Consider the following 22030-nt stretch of genomic DNA (forward strand, 5'->3'; position numbering starts at 1 on the left):
CAGGCTACAGCTACAGATGTTTTGTGTGGTGGTGTTCTCTTAGAAGTAGCATAAAACTGTATTGTGTGTTCTTGTAATTAAGAAAAACCTCTGTTCTTTTACACCTATTTGTTAAATTTAACTGATTGTTCTAATCTTTTCCAAAGGGCAAGCATAGGTTGCTATAGGAAATTAACCTCTTTGCTCAGTAATTTCCTTTTAGCAGAAAGGCTTTACTGTTGACTCTGAACAGGTTTTTCAGCTTTGGTGTATTTGTGATGATATATGTAAAGATTTATGCAAGAAAAGACGCACAATTGCATAAATGTGTTATGTATTTACATTATAAAAGTATTGTTTCTTTGCATCAGAGTGATCATACTGGAGATTCAACTCATTCACACAGATGGACATCTTTAGAGTTGGTTAAAGGAACTTACACCACAGATGATTCTCCCAGTGACATAGCTGAAATCAGGCTTGACAAAATCGTGCCACTGAAGGTAAATAAAAGAAGTACATATCTGCAGGTTTTATACAGCTTCTCTAGATAACAAAAATCAGAATGTTCAACATAAATTTGGGGGTTTGTGTATACCTCTGCAAGTTGATCTTGACATGTTTGCTTTATCAAGTCTCTGTTTCACTCTAACTGAAAAGTTCAAATACTTGTAACTTTTGCCAGCAAAAAGAAATTAAAGCTTAATTTTAATAATAGCATAAGATAGATTGTGACTGCTTAGTAATTTTAGAATATTTTTGAATGTGCAACTTTTTTTTGGATACTTTGTCACTTTTCAAGTAATTAGGAGTAATATTTTACTTTAGGTATGGCCTATAGTTGGGGAACACAGGAGAGCTTAAGACTTTTGTTAAATGCTGGATCTTTTCCAGTCAATTTCATTCACAGAGTGTTTTGAAGGACTTTTCAGGGTGTATTAATGTAAAATAATAGCTTTCATAATACCATGAACCCCAACTTCTTTTATAATCAGTACTATTTTTGGCTCTCTTTTTTAAGGAAAATGTGAAATATGCTGTTCGCTTGAGGAATTATGGAAGCCGGACTGCTAATGGAGATGGAGGAATGACCACAGTTCAGTGTCCAGATGGTGTAACATTTACATTTAGTACATGTAGTCTGAGCAGTAATGGCACAAACCAAACGCGAGGACAAATTCCACAGATTCTTTATTACAGGTTCGTGTGTTGTCATGATCCTTTTCTAAGAAAAGTGAATAAAACCACTGTAGTTCTATTATTACCACATGTATTTATGAGAAGTAACAGAAATAAATACTTCTGGAGTGTTTGAGGAAAGAGTTTAATTAACAGTAGTACTGTGTTTTTCCAGTGTAGTTTCAGACTTGACATTTTTTGGGACACCAGTCATACTGGTGTTTCTTCCAGTCATGTTTTAGGTTCTCTCTTTTTTTTGACTTGGCAAATAATTTGATGGTTGACCTTTCTTATAAGGTCCATTGTCTTCTGCTTTAAAGCTGTAATATGGGGGACTGGTAAGATGCACCACTTCAATCTTGTGTGTTTTTCTATAACCCATGAGATTTTTGAGAGTCTGCTTGCTGGAATGTTTATATCTCTGATTTAATTCAGTTCCTCTGTTTCCAGAAAGGATTGCATTATGTAGTGGAGCAAGGTCTGTTAATGTGGGAACTGTCTCCTCTTACTGTAGAGTTCAAAGTTGTAGAAAGAGAAATTGCAACAGCCTGAAGAAAATAAACTGAAACGTCTGACTGTCCTTCAGGGAAGCTTTAATTTAATCTTTCAGCATAATAGTAGGAATTCACTTAAGGTAATGCTTTTGCAGGAAGCATTGCTTTAATTTTTGAGGTGCATACACACACTGATATGTATAAAGACATGATTTTCAAGATATGTCAGCACCCGAATATATGAATTTTGCTATTATCTCTACAGAAAAAATAAGTGCCACACCTTTTACTCATATCTCAATTTTTTGTCATAAAAGGCTAATCAGTAGTAGGTCCAAGGAATAAAAGGAGTAAGAAATAGTAATTTACTTTGCTGTTACGTGCGAGATGTACATACCTAATAAAACATGAAAAGGATAGAATACGTAATGCTATAAGAAGTTACATATTTTGGACTAAATCACAATAACACATTGCTCTTGAAGTTTTAAAGAAGATAAAACATGAAGAAATAAAGTTCCCAGCAAAATGGTAGTAACGGTCTATTTGAAGATGAAAAATAGTTCTACACTCCTAAAACATGAGATTAGCTGTACTCAGAGATCCAGCCTGTCAGTAATAACAGTAATTGCTTATGAAAGAATGGAATTGCAGTGGTGTATGTCATGATACTTCTCTTGATTTGGTCTCCTCGAACCTTGGACGCCTATGTTTAGGGAATTCCTCCAGCATTTGAGTAAATGTATTATGAAGATTTAGAATTATGAAGTATCATAATATGTAAGAAGGAGGAAAAAAGACAAGGAAAACATTCCCACTCCTAGAATATGTATGCTTTTATATAAGCAAAAGTGGGAATAAGGGAGAAATAACAATTACTTTGATTTCAGAAAAGGACATAAAACTTCAGTAAATGGAAGCCTCAAAGCATTCTAAGTTAAAAATAAGCTAACATATGGCAAAAAACCCACACTGCAGTGCTGTCTTCAGAACAGTCTCAGGTTTTTTTGTTTCAACTGTGATAAAATTTTAAGAAGCTTTTGAAGGACCATAATAGCACAACTGTTATAGAATAAATTAAGTTCTGTTTGGAAAATTTGCATACTTCTGCCTGTAGTTTGAATGTCTTTTGAAGTTTGCTTGGACAATAGAAACTTTATTGTTAGCTGATGCGTGACTATAGTCATGGACTTAGTTTGAGGATTCCCAGATTGACATATAACTATTTGAGATTTCAATTTGTTTATAGTGAAGGAACAAATGTTCAGTCAACTATTACAGAACAGAGCTTGTAGGATTCACACTTGATCTTTTTTTTTTTTTTTTTTTTTTTTTGAAGGATGCTCGGATATAGATAGAACTGCTGCTTCTGCAAATGCCAAGAAAGGCCATACCAAAAGAAGTGTGCTAACTCACTTCTGATAAGGGCAGAAATGCTTTGGAAGGATTTGTTGGAAAAGTACCCAGTTGGAATTACACCCACTGTCAGTCACTAATAAATTAAAATTAAAAAGGCTTGAGCAAAAATACAATTCTAGGACACATTGACCAAAAAAAACCCAAAAACCAAGGCTTTTTGTCAGAGTGGCTAATTTAAGTCATAGAGAAAGATAGGTATCCTTTTTGTGCACAGAACTGCTCCAGTTAAGTTTTTGAGCAATCTGGGGTGCCAGTCCTGGAATATTAATATTCTGGAATCATATTGTGAAGATCATATTTTTTGAACACAAGAAATCTAAAAGAGAATGGGAAGTTTTGTTTTACATGTTGACTAAGAGATTTTGGTTGTCTATGGCAAAGCTTAATCACTACCATATTGAATGCTTGAACTAGTTTGCTTTTCATTTGACTACTTCGGAAAAAGCAAATCAAATCTTCTGTATACCTTATTGAAATAAATGTTGTTTAAGGGAACCTAATTTGACATAGGGTGGATTCCAAAGAAAAAACTTTTATGGGTAAGCCTAAGATGTATTTCAAAATCAAAATTAATCTTTAGAATAGGGAAGGAGAATCTTTTTCCCTGTTATGTTACTGCAGAAGTAGCTGTTGAAAGAGTTGTACTCATTTCTGTGATGCATTTAGTATTATTCTGTTTTCATCAAGATGGGCAGTTGGGCTTGGAAGAGCACAGCAATTAATGTGTTTCTGTGGTTTGAAAGGCATCTAGTCAACAGAAACAGTTGAGAAAAATGCTTTTTGTATTATCTGCCAAATAAAAGTAAAATGATTGCAAAGGGCTAACACTGAGGCGTTGCCTCCAAATATCCTCTGTAGTTTCTTTGTTTCTTTTACTGCTTCTTCATAAATTGTTTTACTTATTTTATGACAAAAATCAGTCAGTCATTTTTTTTAAATACGATTTTGTATTTTGTGAACTTACTTTAATGTAATCCACCATCCAGGAGTGAGTATGATGGAGATCTGCAATCACAGCTGTTGAACAAAGCTAATGAAGAAGATAAAAATTGTAGCAGGGCTCTTTCTGTCGTGAGTGCTGTTGTACGGGCAGCCAAAGACCTGTTGCACAGGGCTCTTGCTGTAGATGGTAAGGCTTTTGAAAATTAACTTTCAAAATTTACTTTTCAAACTTCTTTCTTTGATAGCAAGAGATAATAGTAGAATATCAGTGATAACAAAAATAGTTATATTTCTCTTTGCTTTCCAAAGAATATTTTTCTAACATTTCATTGTGGTAGGTATCAAACTGTAACTAAGTCATTTAGTTGCACTTGAGATATCATAGGCAGATACCTCCTATAATTTGCTCATCAATTTAGCAAGTATCCTATTAAAGCTGGTAAGATTCTTTATTTGCAAAAGATACACAGTATACTTTCTGTCCCTATCTATGGCAGTCTAGATGGTTTTTAAGGTCCCTTCCAACCCAAACCATTCAATGATTGTATGATATGCTATGATGGATAAGTTCCAAATTTTACTGAGTATTTTATACAGTGGTGGTAATCAGGAATACTGCTCAACGTAATGCATTTATGAGCACTTAAACATCTGTTTTTGAGAAATGTAGAAATTAGCTTTGAAACTGAATGGTTTTAAGCTATTGTCTTCAGCCATTCCAGTCAAAATGTCCAGAATGTTCTGTAGTGCTATAGAAATTGGTTTGGAGGGCTGGGAGGAGCTTGTTGTGCTAGCTTTTCTACCATAAAAAGTCTGAACACAGCTTCACAAAATGGTAAAGAATACAGTAAAATTATGCTCTAAGAGGAGAAAATTTTTAATCAGAAAACTGTACATAATAATGTCTCTCTCAGGTGAACTTCGCAGGTCTAGAATTTGACAGTGCCTAGAATGAAAATAATTTGAAGTAAAAACCAGTGTGGAAACTTGAAGTTTAACTCATAAGAATCAAACTAGAAAAATAAGATGCGTTTTGAACCATGGTACATCTATTAATAATACCTGTATTGTAATTATCTTATTTAGCTGAAGACATTCCGGAACTACTCAGCTCTTCCAGTCTGTTTTCAATGCTGCTTCCCCTCATAATAGCCTACATAGGACCAGTAGCAGCAGCTATTCCCAAGGTATGCTTCTCAACAGAAATTACTGAAGAAATTTAAGAATGTTATACAAGGAAAAGGTTTAGGCTGAAAAGCTGAACGTCTTGATTTCTTGCGATTTTGTAAAGTAGTGATTTATATTTGACCACGTGACTCACAAATTTTCTACGAGTCAAGAATTTTAAGAACATACCAAGGTTTAAAAATGACTTTTTAAAAACTTAAATTGAAGACACAATGAAATAAACATCTTAAGGAAGCAGAGGGAAAGATGATGGTCTTTAACAATAGAAAAAGAGAAGAAGTTAGAAGGATCTGTATTTGTGACTCATTGATGAATATTGGTGGGATGAAATGTTTCTTATGTTATGTAAATTCTATCCTTACAGTAAACATCCAAAGCAGTGGTAGCTGCTCATTAAATTAAGATTATTTCTATCAAATTTAGAGATGGGATGTTGTCAGCTATAAATAAAAAATACACTTACTTTTCAATGGCATATCATTCTTTCATGTGCCTAGTCTGGAGCACTCTTCGAATGTGTTACTAGATTTACAAATGTCATTAACTTAGCTAGTAGACACTGTTGCCTTTACTGCTTTTTCATTAACTGTATGTTCTTTTCTTACTTCTCTTTAAAGGGGAGGAAAGAGGACTGGCTACTTAAAATCTAGCAGATTCATTTAATTAAAAATAGTTTCAAAGTTAACTTGTTACTGTGATGAACTGTTTAGAACCAAGTGTTTTGCTTTAGAAGTGTTCTTTTCCTTGAAAATGTCATGAAGATTACAGGGACTAATGCAGTGCTTAACACTACATGCATTCAAGTATGTTGAGTATTGGAAAAACACAATATTAATGTCATTATAAAACAAAGTACAGCTGAACTATGACTTCAGTATGTTACTTGCTTTCTGTCAACTCATTGTTTGTTGATGTTAACGGCTTTTTAGTAGAAAGTATCTTGCAGTTGTGTGCAGATTTTTGTTTCAGCTTTGGCAAGTCTCCAAGAGGACTAATTGAGATTAATGCAGTGATGCTTTTTCTGTCAGGATCATGTAGATGCGGAACTGCAAAGTGACTGAATGAATTGTAGTACGAGTGATATTCTGAGAATATCCAAAACAACCATTGTACAGAAATGTGTTCGTGAATATTGTTTTTACCCAATCATAAGTAATACTTTACTGCATGTGGTGGTTTGTTACAGGTTGCTGTTGAGGTCTTTGGCCTAGTGCAACAGTTGCTTCCTTCTGTGGCAGTTCTGAATCAGAAATATGCCCCTCCAGCTTTTAACCCAAATCAGTCTACAGACAGCACTACTGGAAACCAACCAGAGCAAGGGCTTTCAGCTTGTACTACCTCCAATCATTATGCCGTTGTAGAAAGTGAACATCCCTATAAACCTGCCTGTGTTACACACTATAAGGTGAGCACCATTTCCAATTTTTCATTCAGTTTCTTAAAAGATTTTGACATGTAGGTTTTGTTTTGTCAATGTTTACTCTCTGAAAAATTGTTGCCATGGATGATAATTCATATAGTCTACTGTAGGAGACAGTTTTATATATAATTACTGTACTGCTTTCTGGAGAAAACTCCATCCAGTATGTATAATGGAAACTATAGTGGAAACCAATGTAGCATTAACCCCCTAATGCAGGTATCTAGGATAAGTCCCTACATTTGCTCAATCTGTGGTTTTCCTACTGTCACGTACAGTTTCTTTGCTCTAACTGTACAGACTGTAGAAGTTGGAAGTCTTTATATATACATTATGTAATCATATCTCAGACTTTCTTACCTAATGCTGAAACAGTGCATTGTAAAAATATTTACTGTCAGTTCAAGTCAAATTAATTATAGTGTAGGGATCCTTACGCTGGCTGGTTTTGGTCTGCCAATTTAAACTGTTCATTAATTACTTTGACTTGGACCGTGATTTGGCATTGCAGAAGTCTCTGAAGTCCTTAACTGTGTTAAGTCACTCTGAGTAGGATTCATTCCACCTTAAATCCATGACTATTGCAATAAAACTAGGTTTTCCTCAAGGTCCATAGCAAAAAGGTGTTTTTTCTAGTTAGAGACTGAGGCATAAATTACTTGCCTGAGAGATAAATCCCATGTTTCAGTTCTTGAAATAGTGAGTTCTGCAGTCACATTGATTCCATGACTGTAAATCTGGAGGCAGCAAACCTGGAATAAAGAGCTCGATGAGCTCATTAATTACTATTCCACTTGCTTCTCCAGTAAGACAGCAAAACCTCCACTGGAGAAAATGTGGTTACCATATGATCTTCCTGGTGCAGTGATGCTTATTATAGTTCTACAAGTTTATAGAGCTCATCTGAAGCCTTAGGCTTAGTTGTTGCTACTTTTGAATTTCTGTAGTTACATGCTGTTGTACAGCAGGCCATATTCACAAGTGCAGTTCAGCTGCTGTATACTTTTCTAGGATTGGACAAAACAGATACTGAATGTGTTTGTTGAAGTTTGCATTTAAAAACTTATTTGAGAGTTAAATGTTTGTAGTGGTCTGTAGTTGTTTTGTTAAATGATCCTGTGCAGAGTTCTTAGAAACAACCACAAATGGTATCATGAGCACACATACTTAATCTGAACGTAAGTTATAATACATAATTCAGTAAGGTGTAAAGCATTTCAGGTATATCTGAATGTCAAAGAATAAATTAGGATAATGTTAATCTAAAGCATGTCAAAACAAATGTGCAGAATTGCATAATTGAATGACTTCTCTAGCCTAAAGAGTTGAAACCAAATGGAAATAAAAAAAATAGCATTTAATTAGGCTATTGTTTTGTTCTAGGTGACTTTTCCTGAATGTGTCAGGTGGATAACAATAGAGTTTGACACTCAGTGTGGCACTGCTCAATCAGAGGATGTTCTTCGTTTACTAATTCCTGTTAGAATTGCACAGAGTCTGGGATTTGGACCAAAGCATGCTTCCGTTCATGACAACCTTAATTCATGGGTAGAGCTGAAAAAATTCTCTGGATCTTCAGGATGGCCTACCATGGTACTAGTATTGCCAGGTAATAAATAGATACTGCAGTATTTTCTACTAATGTGAATTATTAAAATAACGAAAGAAGGTTTGATTTTTTTCTGTGAAATTATCTTAGAAAGCAAAGTTGAGAAAGTGTCTTCATCCAAGCTGGCAAGACATTATGAGCCATTGGTGTATATCAGTTGATTTTGTTTTTGTATTAGATTTCTTGTTTCAAATGTTGATCTGTGTATTATTCATGGTTTTACTTTGCATGTTACAAAGCCTGGGTTTCATATATGCTCATGTAGAAGAAACATACAAAAAGGAAAAGTATCAAATTTTTACATATTTATTTTATGTATCCTTTTTCTTTTTATAAGGAAATGAAGCTCTTTTTTCTCTGGAGACTGCATCAGACTATGTGAAGGATGAAAAGGCTTGTTTTTATGGTTTTAAATGTTATGCAATTGGATATGAATTTAGTCCAGGATCTGATGAGGTAAGGAAAAAGTGAAATAGCTATAGTTGCTGCACCTATTAATTCTCTTCTATAAGGCTAGGGGTTTTTTGTTTGGTTTTGAGTGTTTTTGGGGTTTTGTGGTTTTTTTTTTTTGTTTGTTTGTGTTTTTTGGTTTTGGTTTTTTTGTTTGTTTTTTGGGGGTTTTTTTTAATATTTGTATTTTCACTTCTGACTAAATAACATTAGCAAAATGGTTTTAATTTAATTTCATACAAGTTTTTAGGGTTGGCTTTGTTTTTTTGGTTTTTTTTTATTTTGTTACAGGCATCATTTGTTTGGAATTCTTTAATCTGAATATTATTGGAATGGCTTTTTTTTTGTTTGTTTTTTTTAATAACTGACAGTCTGCAAATACATAACATGTCAATGGGATATGAAATTTCCTAGAATTCTGACCTAATCTTCCATCAGAAATCCAAAGGATCGGGACTTTCAGATACACAGTGATTAGTATTTTACTGTCACTGCCAATCATGGGATGACAAATTTGCATTATTTTTCCAGTGTTCACTCATACCAGAACTCTCAGACTCCCTAGAAATGCTGTCCTCATGTAGGCTACCTGAGATTTTGTGCAGTGATCACCTCATCTTGCCTTTAAGGACATGTGTTGTTTCCACCACTGTTGCCTTGTTGCAAAGAGAGGATAAAATTTCTTCATGTTCTTGGACCAATTATTTATTTCAGCTTATTTTAAGAGATTAATGATAAAGGCTTTATAATAATGCTGGAAAAATAGTCCCTCCCTTACCTTGGAATCTTTGAGCCTATTGCAGGCCTTTTGAAGTTCACATGAAGCACCTTGCTTACACTACAGCCCTCACAGAAGATTTACCTCACCTTATTCCTGGATTCTGCTGAAGCTCAATCGTGTCTTCAGGTTTTCAAAACATGAAATTCTTCGGAATTTCATAGTATTCAGATAGTAAAACTTACTGTAAGATTATTAGCTCTGATGGTCTCTCCCTTGCTTGTAGCAAATCAGATTTACAAATCCTATACATAATCTAACTAGTGTTTGAGTAATAATAATTTTTGCTTAAGCAGAAAAAAAGGATGCAGAATCATGTATGTCATTAATTTTTTTTAAACCATATACAAACTAAGCTGCTAAAATATGCTAGCCAGTATGGTAACTATACCATCTAAAGAAAAGTTGTAAGTAATTGTTTTCAAATACACCTTTTTATGGCCCAACAGTCTAATTTAAAGTTTTATAAATAGAAAAGCTAAATCCTTAAATTAAGTAATTGGGTACACAGTGCAAGTTTCTCATTCTTTTGGGAACTTTGTGATGATAATTTTTGGAAGTGTTATCACTGGTAGAAAAAGAAGCGTATGTTCTGGTGGCCACTGTTTTCTCTACATTAAAGGAATCTGTATCAGTAAGACATAATTCAAGTCAGTGGGATTAATCTTTGCACATCTGGTTCTCTCTCTTTCCAAAGAACAAGCTTCTGGTACCATTACCAAACTATCGTATATTGTATGACATTCATTGTTAGGGAATTGAACTATTAAACTTGATTTAAACCTAGGATTTTTGCACAAATTTTAGATTTATGCTTTGAATGAAAAGAAAGGCTTTTTGCTGGTCATTATTAAATCTACGAAATATATGTAAAATCCACCTTCTGCATAAAAGGTGTTCACACAGCAGGGACCTGTCTGGTGGGTTGATGCACATTTCACATCTTTGCTTGCTATTTCAGCACCTGCTGTCTTGAGTCCTTAAGATGCAGTTTATCAAGGGTTTATCTTACAATGCATTTTGAAGATTTTTCAGTGTGATTGGGGTCTCAGAGAATACAAGGCAAGTGTAGGGTTACTGATTTTGAAGCCTTTTTCCAAAAGATGAATATTTTAACCTACTTTATATATTACCAGTTTCTGTAAGTCTGCCTAGAAGATCCATCAGACAGGTTTCCCATCTTCCCCACTAGTTTTGGTAGTGTTTTTTGGTTTTGGTTTTGGTTTTTGTTTTCCCTCCAGGAAAGGCATCTGTCAGAGGTGTGTGCTGATCCACCCACAGATTCCTTTACAATTTCAAATTGGTGTTACTGTCAACACCTCTTTGTGAGAAAAGTTAAAGAGGTTGTGCCTGGATGTAGCTGGGACAAGTTGAAGGGAAAATATCAGGTAAATTTCTTCATGGTGTAAAACTAGCTAGAACCTCTCTAGCCATTTGGGTGCACCCATTCCTTGCACCCAGCCTCCATCCCTCCATGTATTTGAGAATCATGTGCATGGTCTGTTTTTTGGTTTGTTTTTTTTCTTGTGAGCAAGGTTGAATGTTACTGATGGAGAGACTCTCATGTGTTTTCAGTGACAGTTTGGTGGGTGGAAGGAAGGGAGTCTTCTCATTCCCTACAAGAGCGGCGTCAATGGAAAGAAGTAACTTTGCAGTGCAAATAGGAGGGAGAAACCATCAAGGGCATCATCCAGGGTATATAATGAAGAAAGAGAAATTATGGAATCTTTTTCCATCCTTGCCTCTCCAACTAGAGAGAGGGAAGAGGAAAAAGGAGGAAGGAAAAAGGTTTTGAACAGTGCTACATTTAAACAAGATGAGAATGTGAGCCTGTGTGGTACAGCTTGGAAGAGGCATTGCTTTGCAATCTGAAAATGTATCAGTAGGGTTTTTTTGTATTAGGAATTTTCCTTTCTCTTTAATGTTAAAAATTTTGATACCTTGTCCCATGTCACAGCAAAATATGACAGTACATTGCTGAGAAACTTCAAACTGGAACATATATTCTCTCTCTTAAGATAAAGTAGTGTCAAGGAAACATATTCATTGTCCTATTTTCTGAGATGCTTTTTGTTTTCAAATTTGTTTTAATTTGAAGGGTATTATTCAGCTGGAGAAAGAATTGGCAAATTTAGGAGGATCATGTGCAGCAGCTTTGATGAAGAAAGATCTAGCACTTCCTATTGGTAAGTATTCAAATAATATACTTTGCTATTTCATCATTACTTTGGGTTTTCTGAATTAATACCACCTTTAATTCTTAATGTTGCTTTTAGTTAGAGATAATTGTGAAATTGATTCTTAAAACTGAATTAATCAGACAAGATAGTAAAGTGGTAGTGTTTTCTGCTTTACACTGTTCCCTTCATGTGTGTATGGAGAGGAGGGAAACTTGGTCATTTAAATCTGAACCAACTCACCCCATCCACAGGTAGTGTGTCAGTGTACGAGCTGTCTTACAGCTTCCTCGTGGCACTTCACAAATGTGCAGGTATCTTATTTGTATTTCTCTTTCACTGTTTTTTCTCCCTGCACTCCACACCTTTCTGAATGTAAAATACCTGCAGCATTGAATTGCAAAATTTAAAATTACTAGTTTAAAAATTGAAAGTGACCATTGACCATATAGCCCAAAATATTGCTGCTGTAGAGGTATTTTTTTACAATTACAAAAAACCCCACGTAATTCTACAGCAGATGCAGCAAATAAGCTTGCAGTAACCGAAATGCAATTTAAAATGTAAGAAAAAATGAGTTTATGAAAACGAATGGATATGGAGATTTAATCAGAACTTCTACTGATGCTGCCATATTCTGTGTAATAACATTCCTCCTAATTAACACTAGTGTATAGGAAAAACACTCTTATAATATACAATAGGATATCTTTTTGATCATTCTAATTTAGGAGCACAAATGAGCTCAAATATTATTAAGGAGATTGAAGTGTGCATTAATGAGCTGGAAGGCATTGACCAGTGTGCAGTTATAACCACAAAACCTAATTTGAATTTTTTTTTTTAACCTGGTATTTTGCTTGTGTATTTGAATGTGCAAATTTCTTTATGTTGTAAATAGGCACCTCAATTGCACTGATAGATCTGTATTTGTCTCTCAAAAGTATAAGGCAATTACATACTTTTAATAGTGCCCTCTTCTCTTATCTTCCAAACAGCCACATTAACTCCTTAGTTTTGTTGGCTGACCTAGCATCCATTTATACTTACGTTCTCTTATTTAAAAAAAAAAAAAATAAAAAAAATTTCTGACTTAATTATTTCCCAGGTTTCCTAATACATCACACTTCTCTCTAAAGAAGCTTTTGTTTTGTTCTAATTTTGAATGTAGGTGGTACATAGATTGGCTTTGTATGCTTTCAGATAGAAGGAATCTGAAACAAAATATGCAGTTAAGTTTCCTCTTCAGTTTCAGCCATCTATAGAAGTGTTTGTGTAAGATCTACAGGAGAGGAGGCATAGGTACATTGGCCTGCAAATAGTTTCTGGAGTACTGATGTAATTGATTCATCTGACCATTTACACCAACTCAAGGATTTCAGCCAACTTCTGTTAGTGTCCCTGATAATATTACAGTGCCAATGACATACATATGTATGGTTTCATCTACAAGATTAATCTACAAGACCACTAGACCCGGGGAGTAATACAGAACAGATTAATTCTAGGCAGCAGTGGTAGCTGCTTTTTTACAACAGTTTTTGGTTGTTTAAAAGGTCATACTTCATCCTTGCCAGTTCTCTTAATTCTTAAATTTCTTTCCAAGAGAGATCTGATCTGTGTCAAAGATCAAACTTGAACAGCAATGTGGAAATATATTTAACATTATTACTACCAAGTAATCATTTCAAATTTGATAGAAGCTACTTCTGAGAGTAGAGTTTTTATACATCTTTGAATTTTAAAAATGCCTTAGGGCTTGATTTATTCTCCTTTTTCTCTCTTCTGACTAGTAGAATTGCCTGACATGTTTTTGAGAGAGAGTAGAAGTATGGTAACCTTATGTTTTACTTTTCTGTTAAAAGCCTGTGTTTGGCAATTCTGGTCACCCTGTAATCAGACTTTTGAGTTGCATCTGTGAGAAAGAAGTATTGTATAGTAGAATGTATTTGAGTTTTATGTTTTAAGGACAAATCATAATTTACAAAATTGTTCAGAGGTTTCAGGTTTTCAAATACTGTTACTAGGGTAAGCTTGTAAAAGTGAGCAGTTGGTATTGATTCATAGAAACTACCTTCACCTCCTAAAATCTTTTTCTGTAAGTGTCTAGTCACACCCAAAGATTTGCCATACATATTGTCTTGGAGATAAGAAGAGAAATACCAGTTTTTTGTTTTGTGTAGCATATATTGTTGTCCTGGGCAAACGACAATCGTTTACTTGCTTGTGCACTGAACTACACCATACTGCATGTTTATTATATTACTTGAAAATACCCATCTTTCAATTGCTGGATAAAAAAAATGTTACACATCCTCATGCAAGCTTAAATTTTGCAATATAAAAGGTTTCACTAAATAAAACTTAATTTAACATTCTATAATATGTAATATAAATGTGTTATTGTTATGAAAAATATATTTTTTTTTTTTTTTTAAAAGCAGGTAATGAATTTGAAGAAGATCTTGAGATACTTGAAGAAGCTGCCTTACAGGTATACTGCGGCATTTTATCCACTGCAACATTCTTAAGCAAATCACTTTTAAGGTTTATATAATAGGAGGCAATCCACCTTTTTATAAAACAGTTCAAGGATGTCTTATGGAAGTTTAGAATTTACATTATACCTTTTTTTTACAATAAGTTCACTTGGAGAAAAATGCATTAATTATTACATAGAAAGTTAGATTACAAGTATATTTCAAAATACCTAAGTGTTTGGCTGAAGTTGCACTATTTAGGAAACTTTAAATGTTACCAAAAATTAATCCTTTACGTGTCTTTGTAATTGCAGAAATAAAATCACTTCTTCGGTTGCGTGGTAACATTTAACAAGTCCCCAGATAATATGATTGCAGTTGTTCTGTTTTGGTGATGGTATTTTGTTTGTTGTAATGGTAGCTAGTGCTAGTCAGTAACTGCCTGTAGCCCCTAGCTGATAATGAACAGGGAAAAGGAGTTTTCACATTCTCTCTCTTTCCTTATTATCTTCAGCTGTCACAGTACTTGTTGGAAAACTATCAGTATGACACTATTGCAGAGGCCTTAGATGACAGAATAGTGAACAGAAACTGTCTAGAAAGAATCAGATGTTCCTTGGAATAAATATTTTTTCAGCGGTCTGCTCTTAGACACACCATGTTCTAATTCAAAATGGGAGCTAGGAGTGTCCATGACAGTAATGGATTTTCAGTTTTAGTCCTGTCTGTTCAGTATTTCGTGTATCTTCCCACCTTACTTCCCTTCTTGCAAAGAAAGGATTTCTTTTACTTACTTTGTCTCATTAAAAAATTTAAGAGATCTGCCTTTCTGTAAGTTCTGTCTGTGGCCTTTCATGCTTCTTTGGAACATGCTTATTGATCACGTTTTCAGAATGTCTTTCTTCATTCTTCTGGTCACAGTTCAGTAGTTTAGGGTACTCTTAAGATAGAAGTTCATGTTACCTTTTTGTTTCCTCCAGAAATTCTCCCTTAACTCAAGATCATTTAATCTCTTTTGACGTAAATTATTGTTTTATAGACTGAGCTGACTTTTTTTTTTTTAAACTTGCATTAAAGTTTATCCACTCCTCTCCTCCTTGAATGGTTTTCGGTGCCCAAAGTGTCTGTCAGTTGTGCCATACTATGGGAAAGTGCCTACCTGTAAGATATTGAAAAGCTGGTTTATGTCGCCATCCTTTCACCCCCACCTCAACCTCTGCAAAAAACCCCCACAGGTGTGCAAATCTCACTCTGGCATTCTTGGGAAAGGCTTGGCACTATCTCACTCCCCAACCATTTTGGAAGCTCTTGAAGGAAATCTTCCACTTCAGGTGCAAAGCAATGAACAGTCATTTCTGGAGGATTTCATTGCTTGTGTACCAGGATCAAGTGGTGGACGACTTGCAAGGTAAAAGTTTGTGTGCTGCATGAATAAACCCATTACTTCATTGTTGCACCATTTAAGGTTTACAGCAAAGTAGAAAATGGGACATTATCTGCTAAATTTTAAAATCTATGCACTGTTATAGAACTTTTCTTTTTTTTTTTTTTTTAAAAAAAAAGCTATAAAACTTTTAACAGTTTTATTAAATATTAGTTAAATAAAACTATTTGGCCATATTGTTTCTATTAATATATTGGGTATAAGTGTTTGTTTATGTATTCAGACCTTCTGTATCCTTTCTTAGCTGGAAGTCAAATTTGTACAGAGTAAGAATTTATCTTTTGAGGGGCTATACGGGATTTTAATGCTAGGTGATTTTCTTTACTGTAGGTGGCTTCAGCCAGATTCATATGCTGATCCTCAAAAAACATCACTGATTTTGAATAAGGATGACATTCGATGTGGTTGGCCAACTGTTATCACCGTACAAACAAAAGACCAGTATGGAGATGTTGTTCATGTTCCTAATATGAAGGTAATTACAGTAATCTTGACTACTGTTACACTTCATTGTGTCATCTTTAAGTATTTGTTGTAGATACTTGCAGAATAATAGGGCAGGAAATGGCATTCATAAATTCAGTGTAGTCAGACTTTCTTACCTCAAAGTCCACGACATTATCAAATTCTATGTTATGCCATAACACTATTTCCTGCAATTTATATCTTGTCTGTGAAGAGCTACACTTGTGTACATAAGGAAATAATCAGTTGTAGGCAATGTTTGATGGGGATGATGTGTAAGGTGGCAAGAATCCATTTTTCAACTTAATTATTGTTTTTCTTCACAAATGCATTAAAGTAACAGACATCTTCATTTGGACTCTTTAATCATTCAGTTGGACTCTTTCAGTGTGCAAACCACTGAAGTACCTTTGATAAAATAGTGTGTGAAATCTGCACTATTTCAACATACTTCATTGCAGATTTAGGATGATAATGCATAAACTTATTTTCCAGGTAGTCTATTCTCCCTCAGCAAACTATGTACAGCTGACTATGTTACCTGCACTAATGGAGGTCGGTGGTATGCCTGGGGAAAAAATGTCAGTTAAAATACATGTTAAAGAGCACAGTATAAACGTACAGTGTTGATGTAGTAGGGTGGCAGAGCTAGCCAAGATCCAATCTGGCCACTGCTGACCAACATCTGGCAGGTCCTCATGATACACTGAAATCTGTGTCCTCATTTGGAAGGCTGTCTTCCTAGTCCCTAGGACTTTTGGTTGTGGGAAAACTTTAACTAAGCAAGCCAGACTACGTGCTGCTTCCCAGGGGGTGCTCTGGGACTGGCAGAACTCACACTGCCTGCTGCTTTACTTATCATGTGCCAAGTCAGCTGGGCGCTTTTCTTATGTATGTTTACATTGCTCAGAGATGCTGTGCTTGGCTTTGCAAATTGTTTGGTGTACACATGTAGGTGTTGGACACAGCTGGATTTATAGTGAGTGCTCTAAGCACTTCGTCACTGTACATTATCAGGTATAAAACAATGTGTGTGTGTTTTCTTCCTAAATCGCTTTCTGTATTCCACATCTTATTGCAGGTAGAAGTCAAAGCTATTCCTGTTTCTCAGAAAAAAACATCTTTGCAACAAGAGCAAGTTAAAAAGGTACAACGGATACCAGGGAGTCCTGCAACAGCGGCATCCCCTAGCAGTGATATGACCTTTGGAGGACTTCCATCACCAAAGCTAGATTCTTCCTATGAGCCAATGATAGTAAAAGAAGCTCGATATATTGCTATTACAATGATGAAGGTAAATTACTGTCATTTCATCAATGTAACTATAAAATTCAGCGTTCAAAGTGTGAAAAGGCATGTAAATGAGAAGGAAAAAGTATAATTCTGTTTGGTCACAATCTAAAAATACATTAATTACAAATTACTTTGGTTATATTCAAGTTCAGCAGAAAACTAGGTGCATCAAAAGAGCCAATTGCCTGAGTTCTAAAGCCGTTATAAACTGGATTAGCATTTAAAAAGAAAAGTTGTCTTTGGTTTTGAATTGCACTGATTAACACACTAGTCTGAATCACTCAGGAGAAATGAAAACAGCTATTGAAATGGTGAAGGGGAAGTAAAAGCCATGTATCCATACAGATCTGGAGTGTTGCAGTGAATCTGTATTAGAAGCTAAAACTGGTAAACAGAGGGAAAAAGTCGGAACTCAGCACAGTAAAAAAAGTCATGATTTCTATATCAGTGTGTAAAATTTTAAACAGCATCTGTTGAAATGAGCCGTTGTCAAATGGATCAGCTCTCTCTTCTTGTGGAAACATGCTTAACTTCTGTATGTAATATGATCCTGGGGAATCTTCCAGAGGTTCCTTTCAGGTTGAGTCTTTTACATCCAAAACTTTAAGTTGTTTTTTAATTCACAAGAGAGCTGGTATTTTGCGACTTAAATTAAGGACTGTCTGACATTTTGGGAAATGCAAATGTGTTACCTGCTGTATTTGATTAGCTTATTAACAACTTTACTGATTCAAGAAAGTGTAAACATTCTCTTCTTCCCTCCCCACATTACGGAGTACATTCATTTTAGTGTAAAATGCAGATGTCCTCTGACCTTTTCATATCAGCCTGCATGTTGTATCAGTACTTGATATAAACATCCAAATATGACTAGAAACTCCAGCTTCTCACTTCATGACAATAAATTATGACATATTGTATAGAGACCCAAAATGGCTGAGCTGCATCTATGTTCAAATGTTGTTGAACATTTAAACACCTCTTCTTCTCCTATTTTTTATTTGACACCTCTTCTTCCCCTGTTGTTTTAAATTTAATGCTGGAGTCCTAGAACTCAGCAACCATTGCAACCCAGAGAAATTCTTGCTGAGGCACTTTCTGCAGTTCAGGACTACCATTAGTTACTTCTGGGGCTTTTCAATGCATTTATTTCCCAGGAAGCTGCAAGTGAACCAGGTCTCTTTTGTAATGGGAATCCATGGAAATACCACCTCAATGTAGAGCGAATATCTTCACCTTGAGTAGAAAGAAAACTACACTGATAAATCCACTGGCCTGGTTTGCAGTTTTTGACCTGCAACATATTTTGCATTATCTTCACATGGTCTCTGATTCTCTACCTGCTTTCAAAGGCTTTTTATACAAGTGTGAGATTAGACTAGATTCAAGGACTTCACTGTGAACAAAGGTTTTAATTAGCAATACCTTTGTCTGTTATATAAATAATGGCTGTTTAAAGAGAAAGTGATGATACTTTTTTAAATGTATGTGTATAATATGTCTGTGTTTCTGTGCTTTGAAATTTGTTTCTGGTTCCCTGACCAATGCTTCTGGTAAGTGTAAAGTTAGATTACTGTGTTCTTTGAGAAATCACTCTGCTTCCTTTTAATCATGACTACTGTAACTGGTAACTGTTGATTTTATGTTTGTTGAATTTAATCTGTTTATAGGCATATGAAAATTATTCTTTTGAAGAACTACGCTTTGCTTCACCAACACCAAAGAGGTAAACATTAAAAATTCCCTTTTTTGATAGGGACTTAAATTAAAATGCCAGTTACTTCTGCTTACAGCCAGATTCACAAGCCCTGATTGCCAGGTAAACTTGTTTAAGGGCAGAAGCACAAAAACCGTTGGGGTTTTTTTGTTTGTTTTTTGGTGGGGTTTTTCTGGTGGGGTTTTTTTGTTTTGGTTTGGGTTTTTTTGGTTGGTTGGTTGGCTTTGGGTTTTGTTTGTTTTTTAATTTAAAATTTTAAATTTGCATCTTTTTTCTTAAATGTAGGGATTTTGTTTAAAATCGTTAATTCTTAATTGTGCTAATGTTGATTCCCTATTCATATCATCTTCTCTCTGAATGTATTGTTTCATCATTTGCTGTAAATAAATGTGGCATAGAGAATTATAACTTCATAATAAATAATAAGGGCTTAGAACATTGGACAGAGAAAAATAGTACTACAGATGGTTTCCAGTAAGTCAGTAATTGTTTCATTGTTTCAATTGTTTTATTTATGTCTAGACCCAGTGAAAACATGTTGATCAGAGTCAATAATGATGGTACATACTGTGCAAACTGGACTCCTGGAGCTGTTGGTCTCTATACCATTCATGTTACTATAGATGGCATTGAAATAGGTATTTGTTTTTCACTATACTTTAGCATAAATTTATATTATATCCACTTTGTATACTGATAAATGAACATCATGGTGCTCATAAGCCTTGTTGTTATAGTTCATAGCAAAACTTAGCACCCAAGTAACAAAAAACCCACTGAAGAATCTGAGGAAAGAGGAAATTGTTCCTGACCATCCAGGAGTAAATAATATCACTTCTGCTGTGGAAAGCTGCGAAAGTGTGGTCTTAACTGAGACTCTACTCTAAGTCTCAATTATTTGTACGAATTCTTAAATGCTTTGGGTTTCTTCCTTACTGAAAATCTTTCAGTTGTTTTGCTGGTCCTAGAGATTATTCTGTGAGATACTATAGCATGTGGTGGAAAGGTTTTCCCAACAAAAAGGTCTACTGAGGGCTTTAATTTGTAGTTTGGCTTTAACAGTGATTGCTGAGAGAATTTCTTTTAAGATTATTACTCAAGCTTATATCCATCTGGTTTTGGTTGGGTTTTGGTTTTTGTTTTTTTTTTTTTTCCAACTTAATCTTTTTTTGTTTATAGATGCTGGACTAGAAGTGAAAGTAAAAGATCCTCCAAAAGGAATGATACCTCCGGGAACCCAACTTATTAAACCAAAAGCAGAGCCTCAGCCAAACAAGGTTTGGAGAACTGAAAACCCCACCACAATCAAACACAAACAGATAATTACATTGGGGTGGGATTTTATTGTTTAATACATACCTTACTGTGTTACAGCTCTGCAAGACTTAAGGATATTTGCAAGCCATTTTAATGTACTAAATGGAATGAAATTAATATACTGGATACAGTGAAAGCTATTCATTCCATTTTCTTTCTTTTTATCCATGAATAAAACTGTTAGAAGCTCAACAGAAACTTCCTTAGTCTTGGATTGTCACACAAATATTGTGCAACTATTATGAAAGCCGCAGACTGCATTCTGCACTATTATTCTTTGATACTGTACTATGAAATTAGTTGTATAAAGGGATTTACAAAGATTTTGGTTTTTGGTAAGGATCTTCTTCAGTTAATATGAAATCCGAAATTAGTTTCTTTACTGATAGCTACCTTTCTTAGAATATCATGATTTTATTTTTAATAGTTGTTCTTTCTGTAGCTTTTGATTTCCCCATTTCACCTTATCATTCCACCCTGAGGCTCTGAAATAGACATAAATAACGGAGGAAAGCTGAAAGAAAGGTGCTGTGGCAGTGCTATAAGGAAAATGCCCAGATGAGGGGACTTCATCTTCTCACTCATCATCCTCATCATCCACTTCCTCTTAAAGGCAAAGGAAAGGATATTAAATGAGTCATTAAATCCTTTTTTCATGGAATAAACCTATATTAAAAGATGTGGAATTCTGAAATACCGCAAGGTTATCCTTCCCTTTCATGGTACAGCTGCAAAGGGGGCTAAGAAATGCATGATTACAAAAACCATCAGGTGTTGGCCAACTTCTTACCTATACGGCACATCCTAATTTACTTGTTTTAGAACTTTCTGAATAATCTAGAGACAGCAACTTTGTTGTACAGTTCCCCAGTCTGTAAATGCATCCAGCATCTGCTTGTGCTACTAACAAGATTCTTTTCCCTGCACCCACACCTTGAAATAAAAATATTTACCTTTACTTTCCGCACAATTTTTTAATCCCTCATTGCATTATTTCTCTCCATTTTTTTTTCCCCACAAAAAAAAATATTCTTTTAGGTTTTCTCCCTTCTGTTGGAAGGGAGACATCCTGGTTACTTCATTATCTTAACTAAAACTTCCAGTTCCTACAGAACTTAATGATATCTATCCAAGCTGATCATTGTATGTGTTGTTTGCTGTTACCAAAGTGAGAGAAGACGTCTGGTCTAAGATGAGTTAAGTTGCTGGATGGAAGTGCTGTGTTCTTTTGAATTACTGCAGTGGAAATTGAGGTGACTGGTTCAAACAAAAGCAGCTACATTTTGTCAAATAACAGTCTTCATGACAGTTAAAAATACTTGTCAAAAGTTAGGCTTCTGGTATTCTGAGGCATTACTTAGTGTTTAAAAATCTCCTGGTGTTCTTCTGCTTGCATGTCTTGTTTCTGGTTCCAAGCTCTAGTCTCTTTGAAAAATGAGCTATCTTTCTGTTCTTTATATAGTGCCTGTAGAGCCTGCTGCAAAAATACGTTAGATCTTTCATGGTAAATCACATAACAAACCAGGTTAGATCAATTCTTTGTGTATTAACAGTAGCATTAGAAATAATCCAGAAAGGTAATTATTGCACTGTGCTGCATGTATATAAAGCCAAGAGTGCAGATTAGACATGTATTAGTCAGAGACAGTCCAATATCATAGAATCATAGAATAGTTAGG

At 34.9% G+C, this 22030-nt stretch overlaps 1 protein-coding gene across 1 annotated transcript in view; it reads left to right on the forward strand.

The window, feature by feature from the left end:
• LOC104411052 (E3 ubiquitin-protein ligase MYCBP2-like) overlaps nt 1-20311 on the forward strand; it is a gene marked incomplete at both ends in the record, with an annotated part of 67454 nt that extends 47143 nt beyond the window's left edge. The window contains 15 exon segments of the mRNA XM_010021381.1: nt 351-482; nt 1001-1179; nt 4058-4200; nt 5100-5200; nt 6388-6606; nt 8005-8230; nt 8568-8686; nt 11557-11644; nt 14080-14129; nt 15351-15523; nt 15890-16034; nt 17106-17318; nt 18988-19043; nt 19557-19672; nt 20214-20311. Coding sequence (XP_010019683.1) covers nt 351-482; nt 1001-1179; nt 4058-4200; nt 5100-5200; nt 6388-6606; nt 8005-8230; nt 8568-8686; nt 11557-11644; nt 14080-14129; nt 15351-15523; nt 15890-16034; nt 17106-17318; nt 18988-19043; nt 19557-19672; nt 20214-20311 — 2058 coding nt within the window.
• Between the last annotated feature and the right edge of the window lie 1719 nt (nt 20312-22030).

This window comes from Nestor notabilis, unplaced genomic scaffold (genome assembly GCF_000696875.1).
Source record: "Nestor notabilis isolate BGI_N333 unplaced genomic scaffold, ASM69687v1 scaffold11549, whole genome shotgun sequence".
NCBI lineage: Eukaryota > Metazoa > Chordata > Aves > Psittaciformes > Psittacidae > Nestor > Nestor notabilis.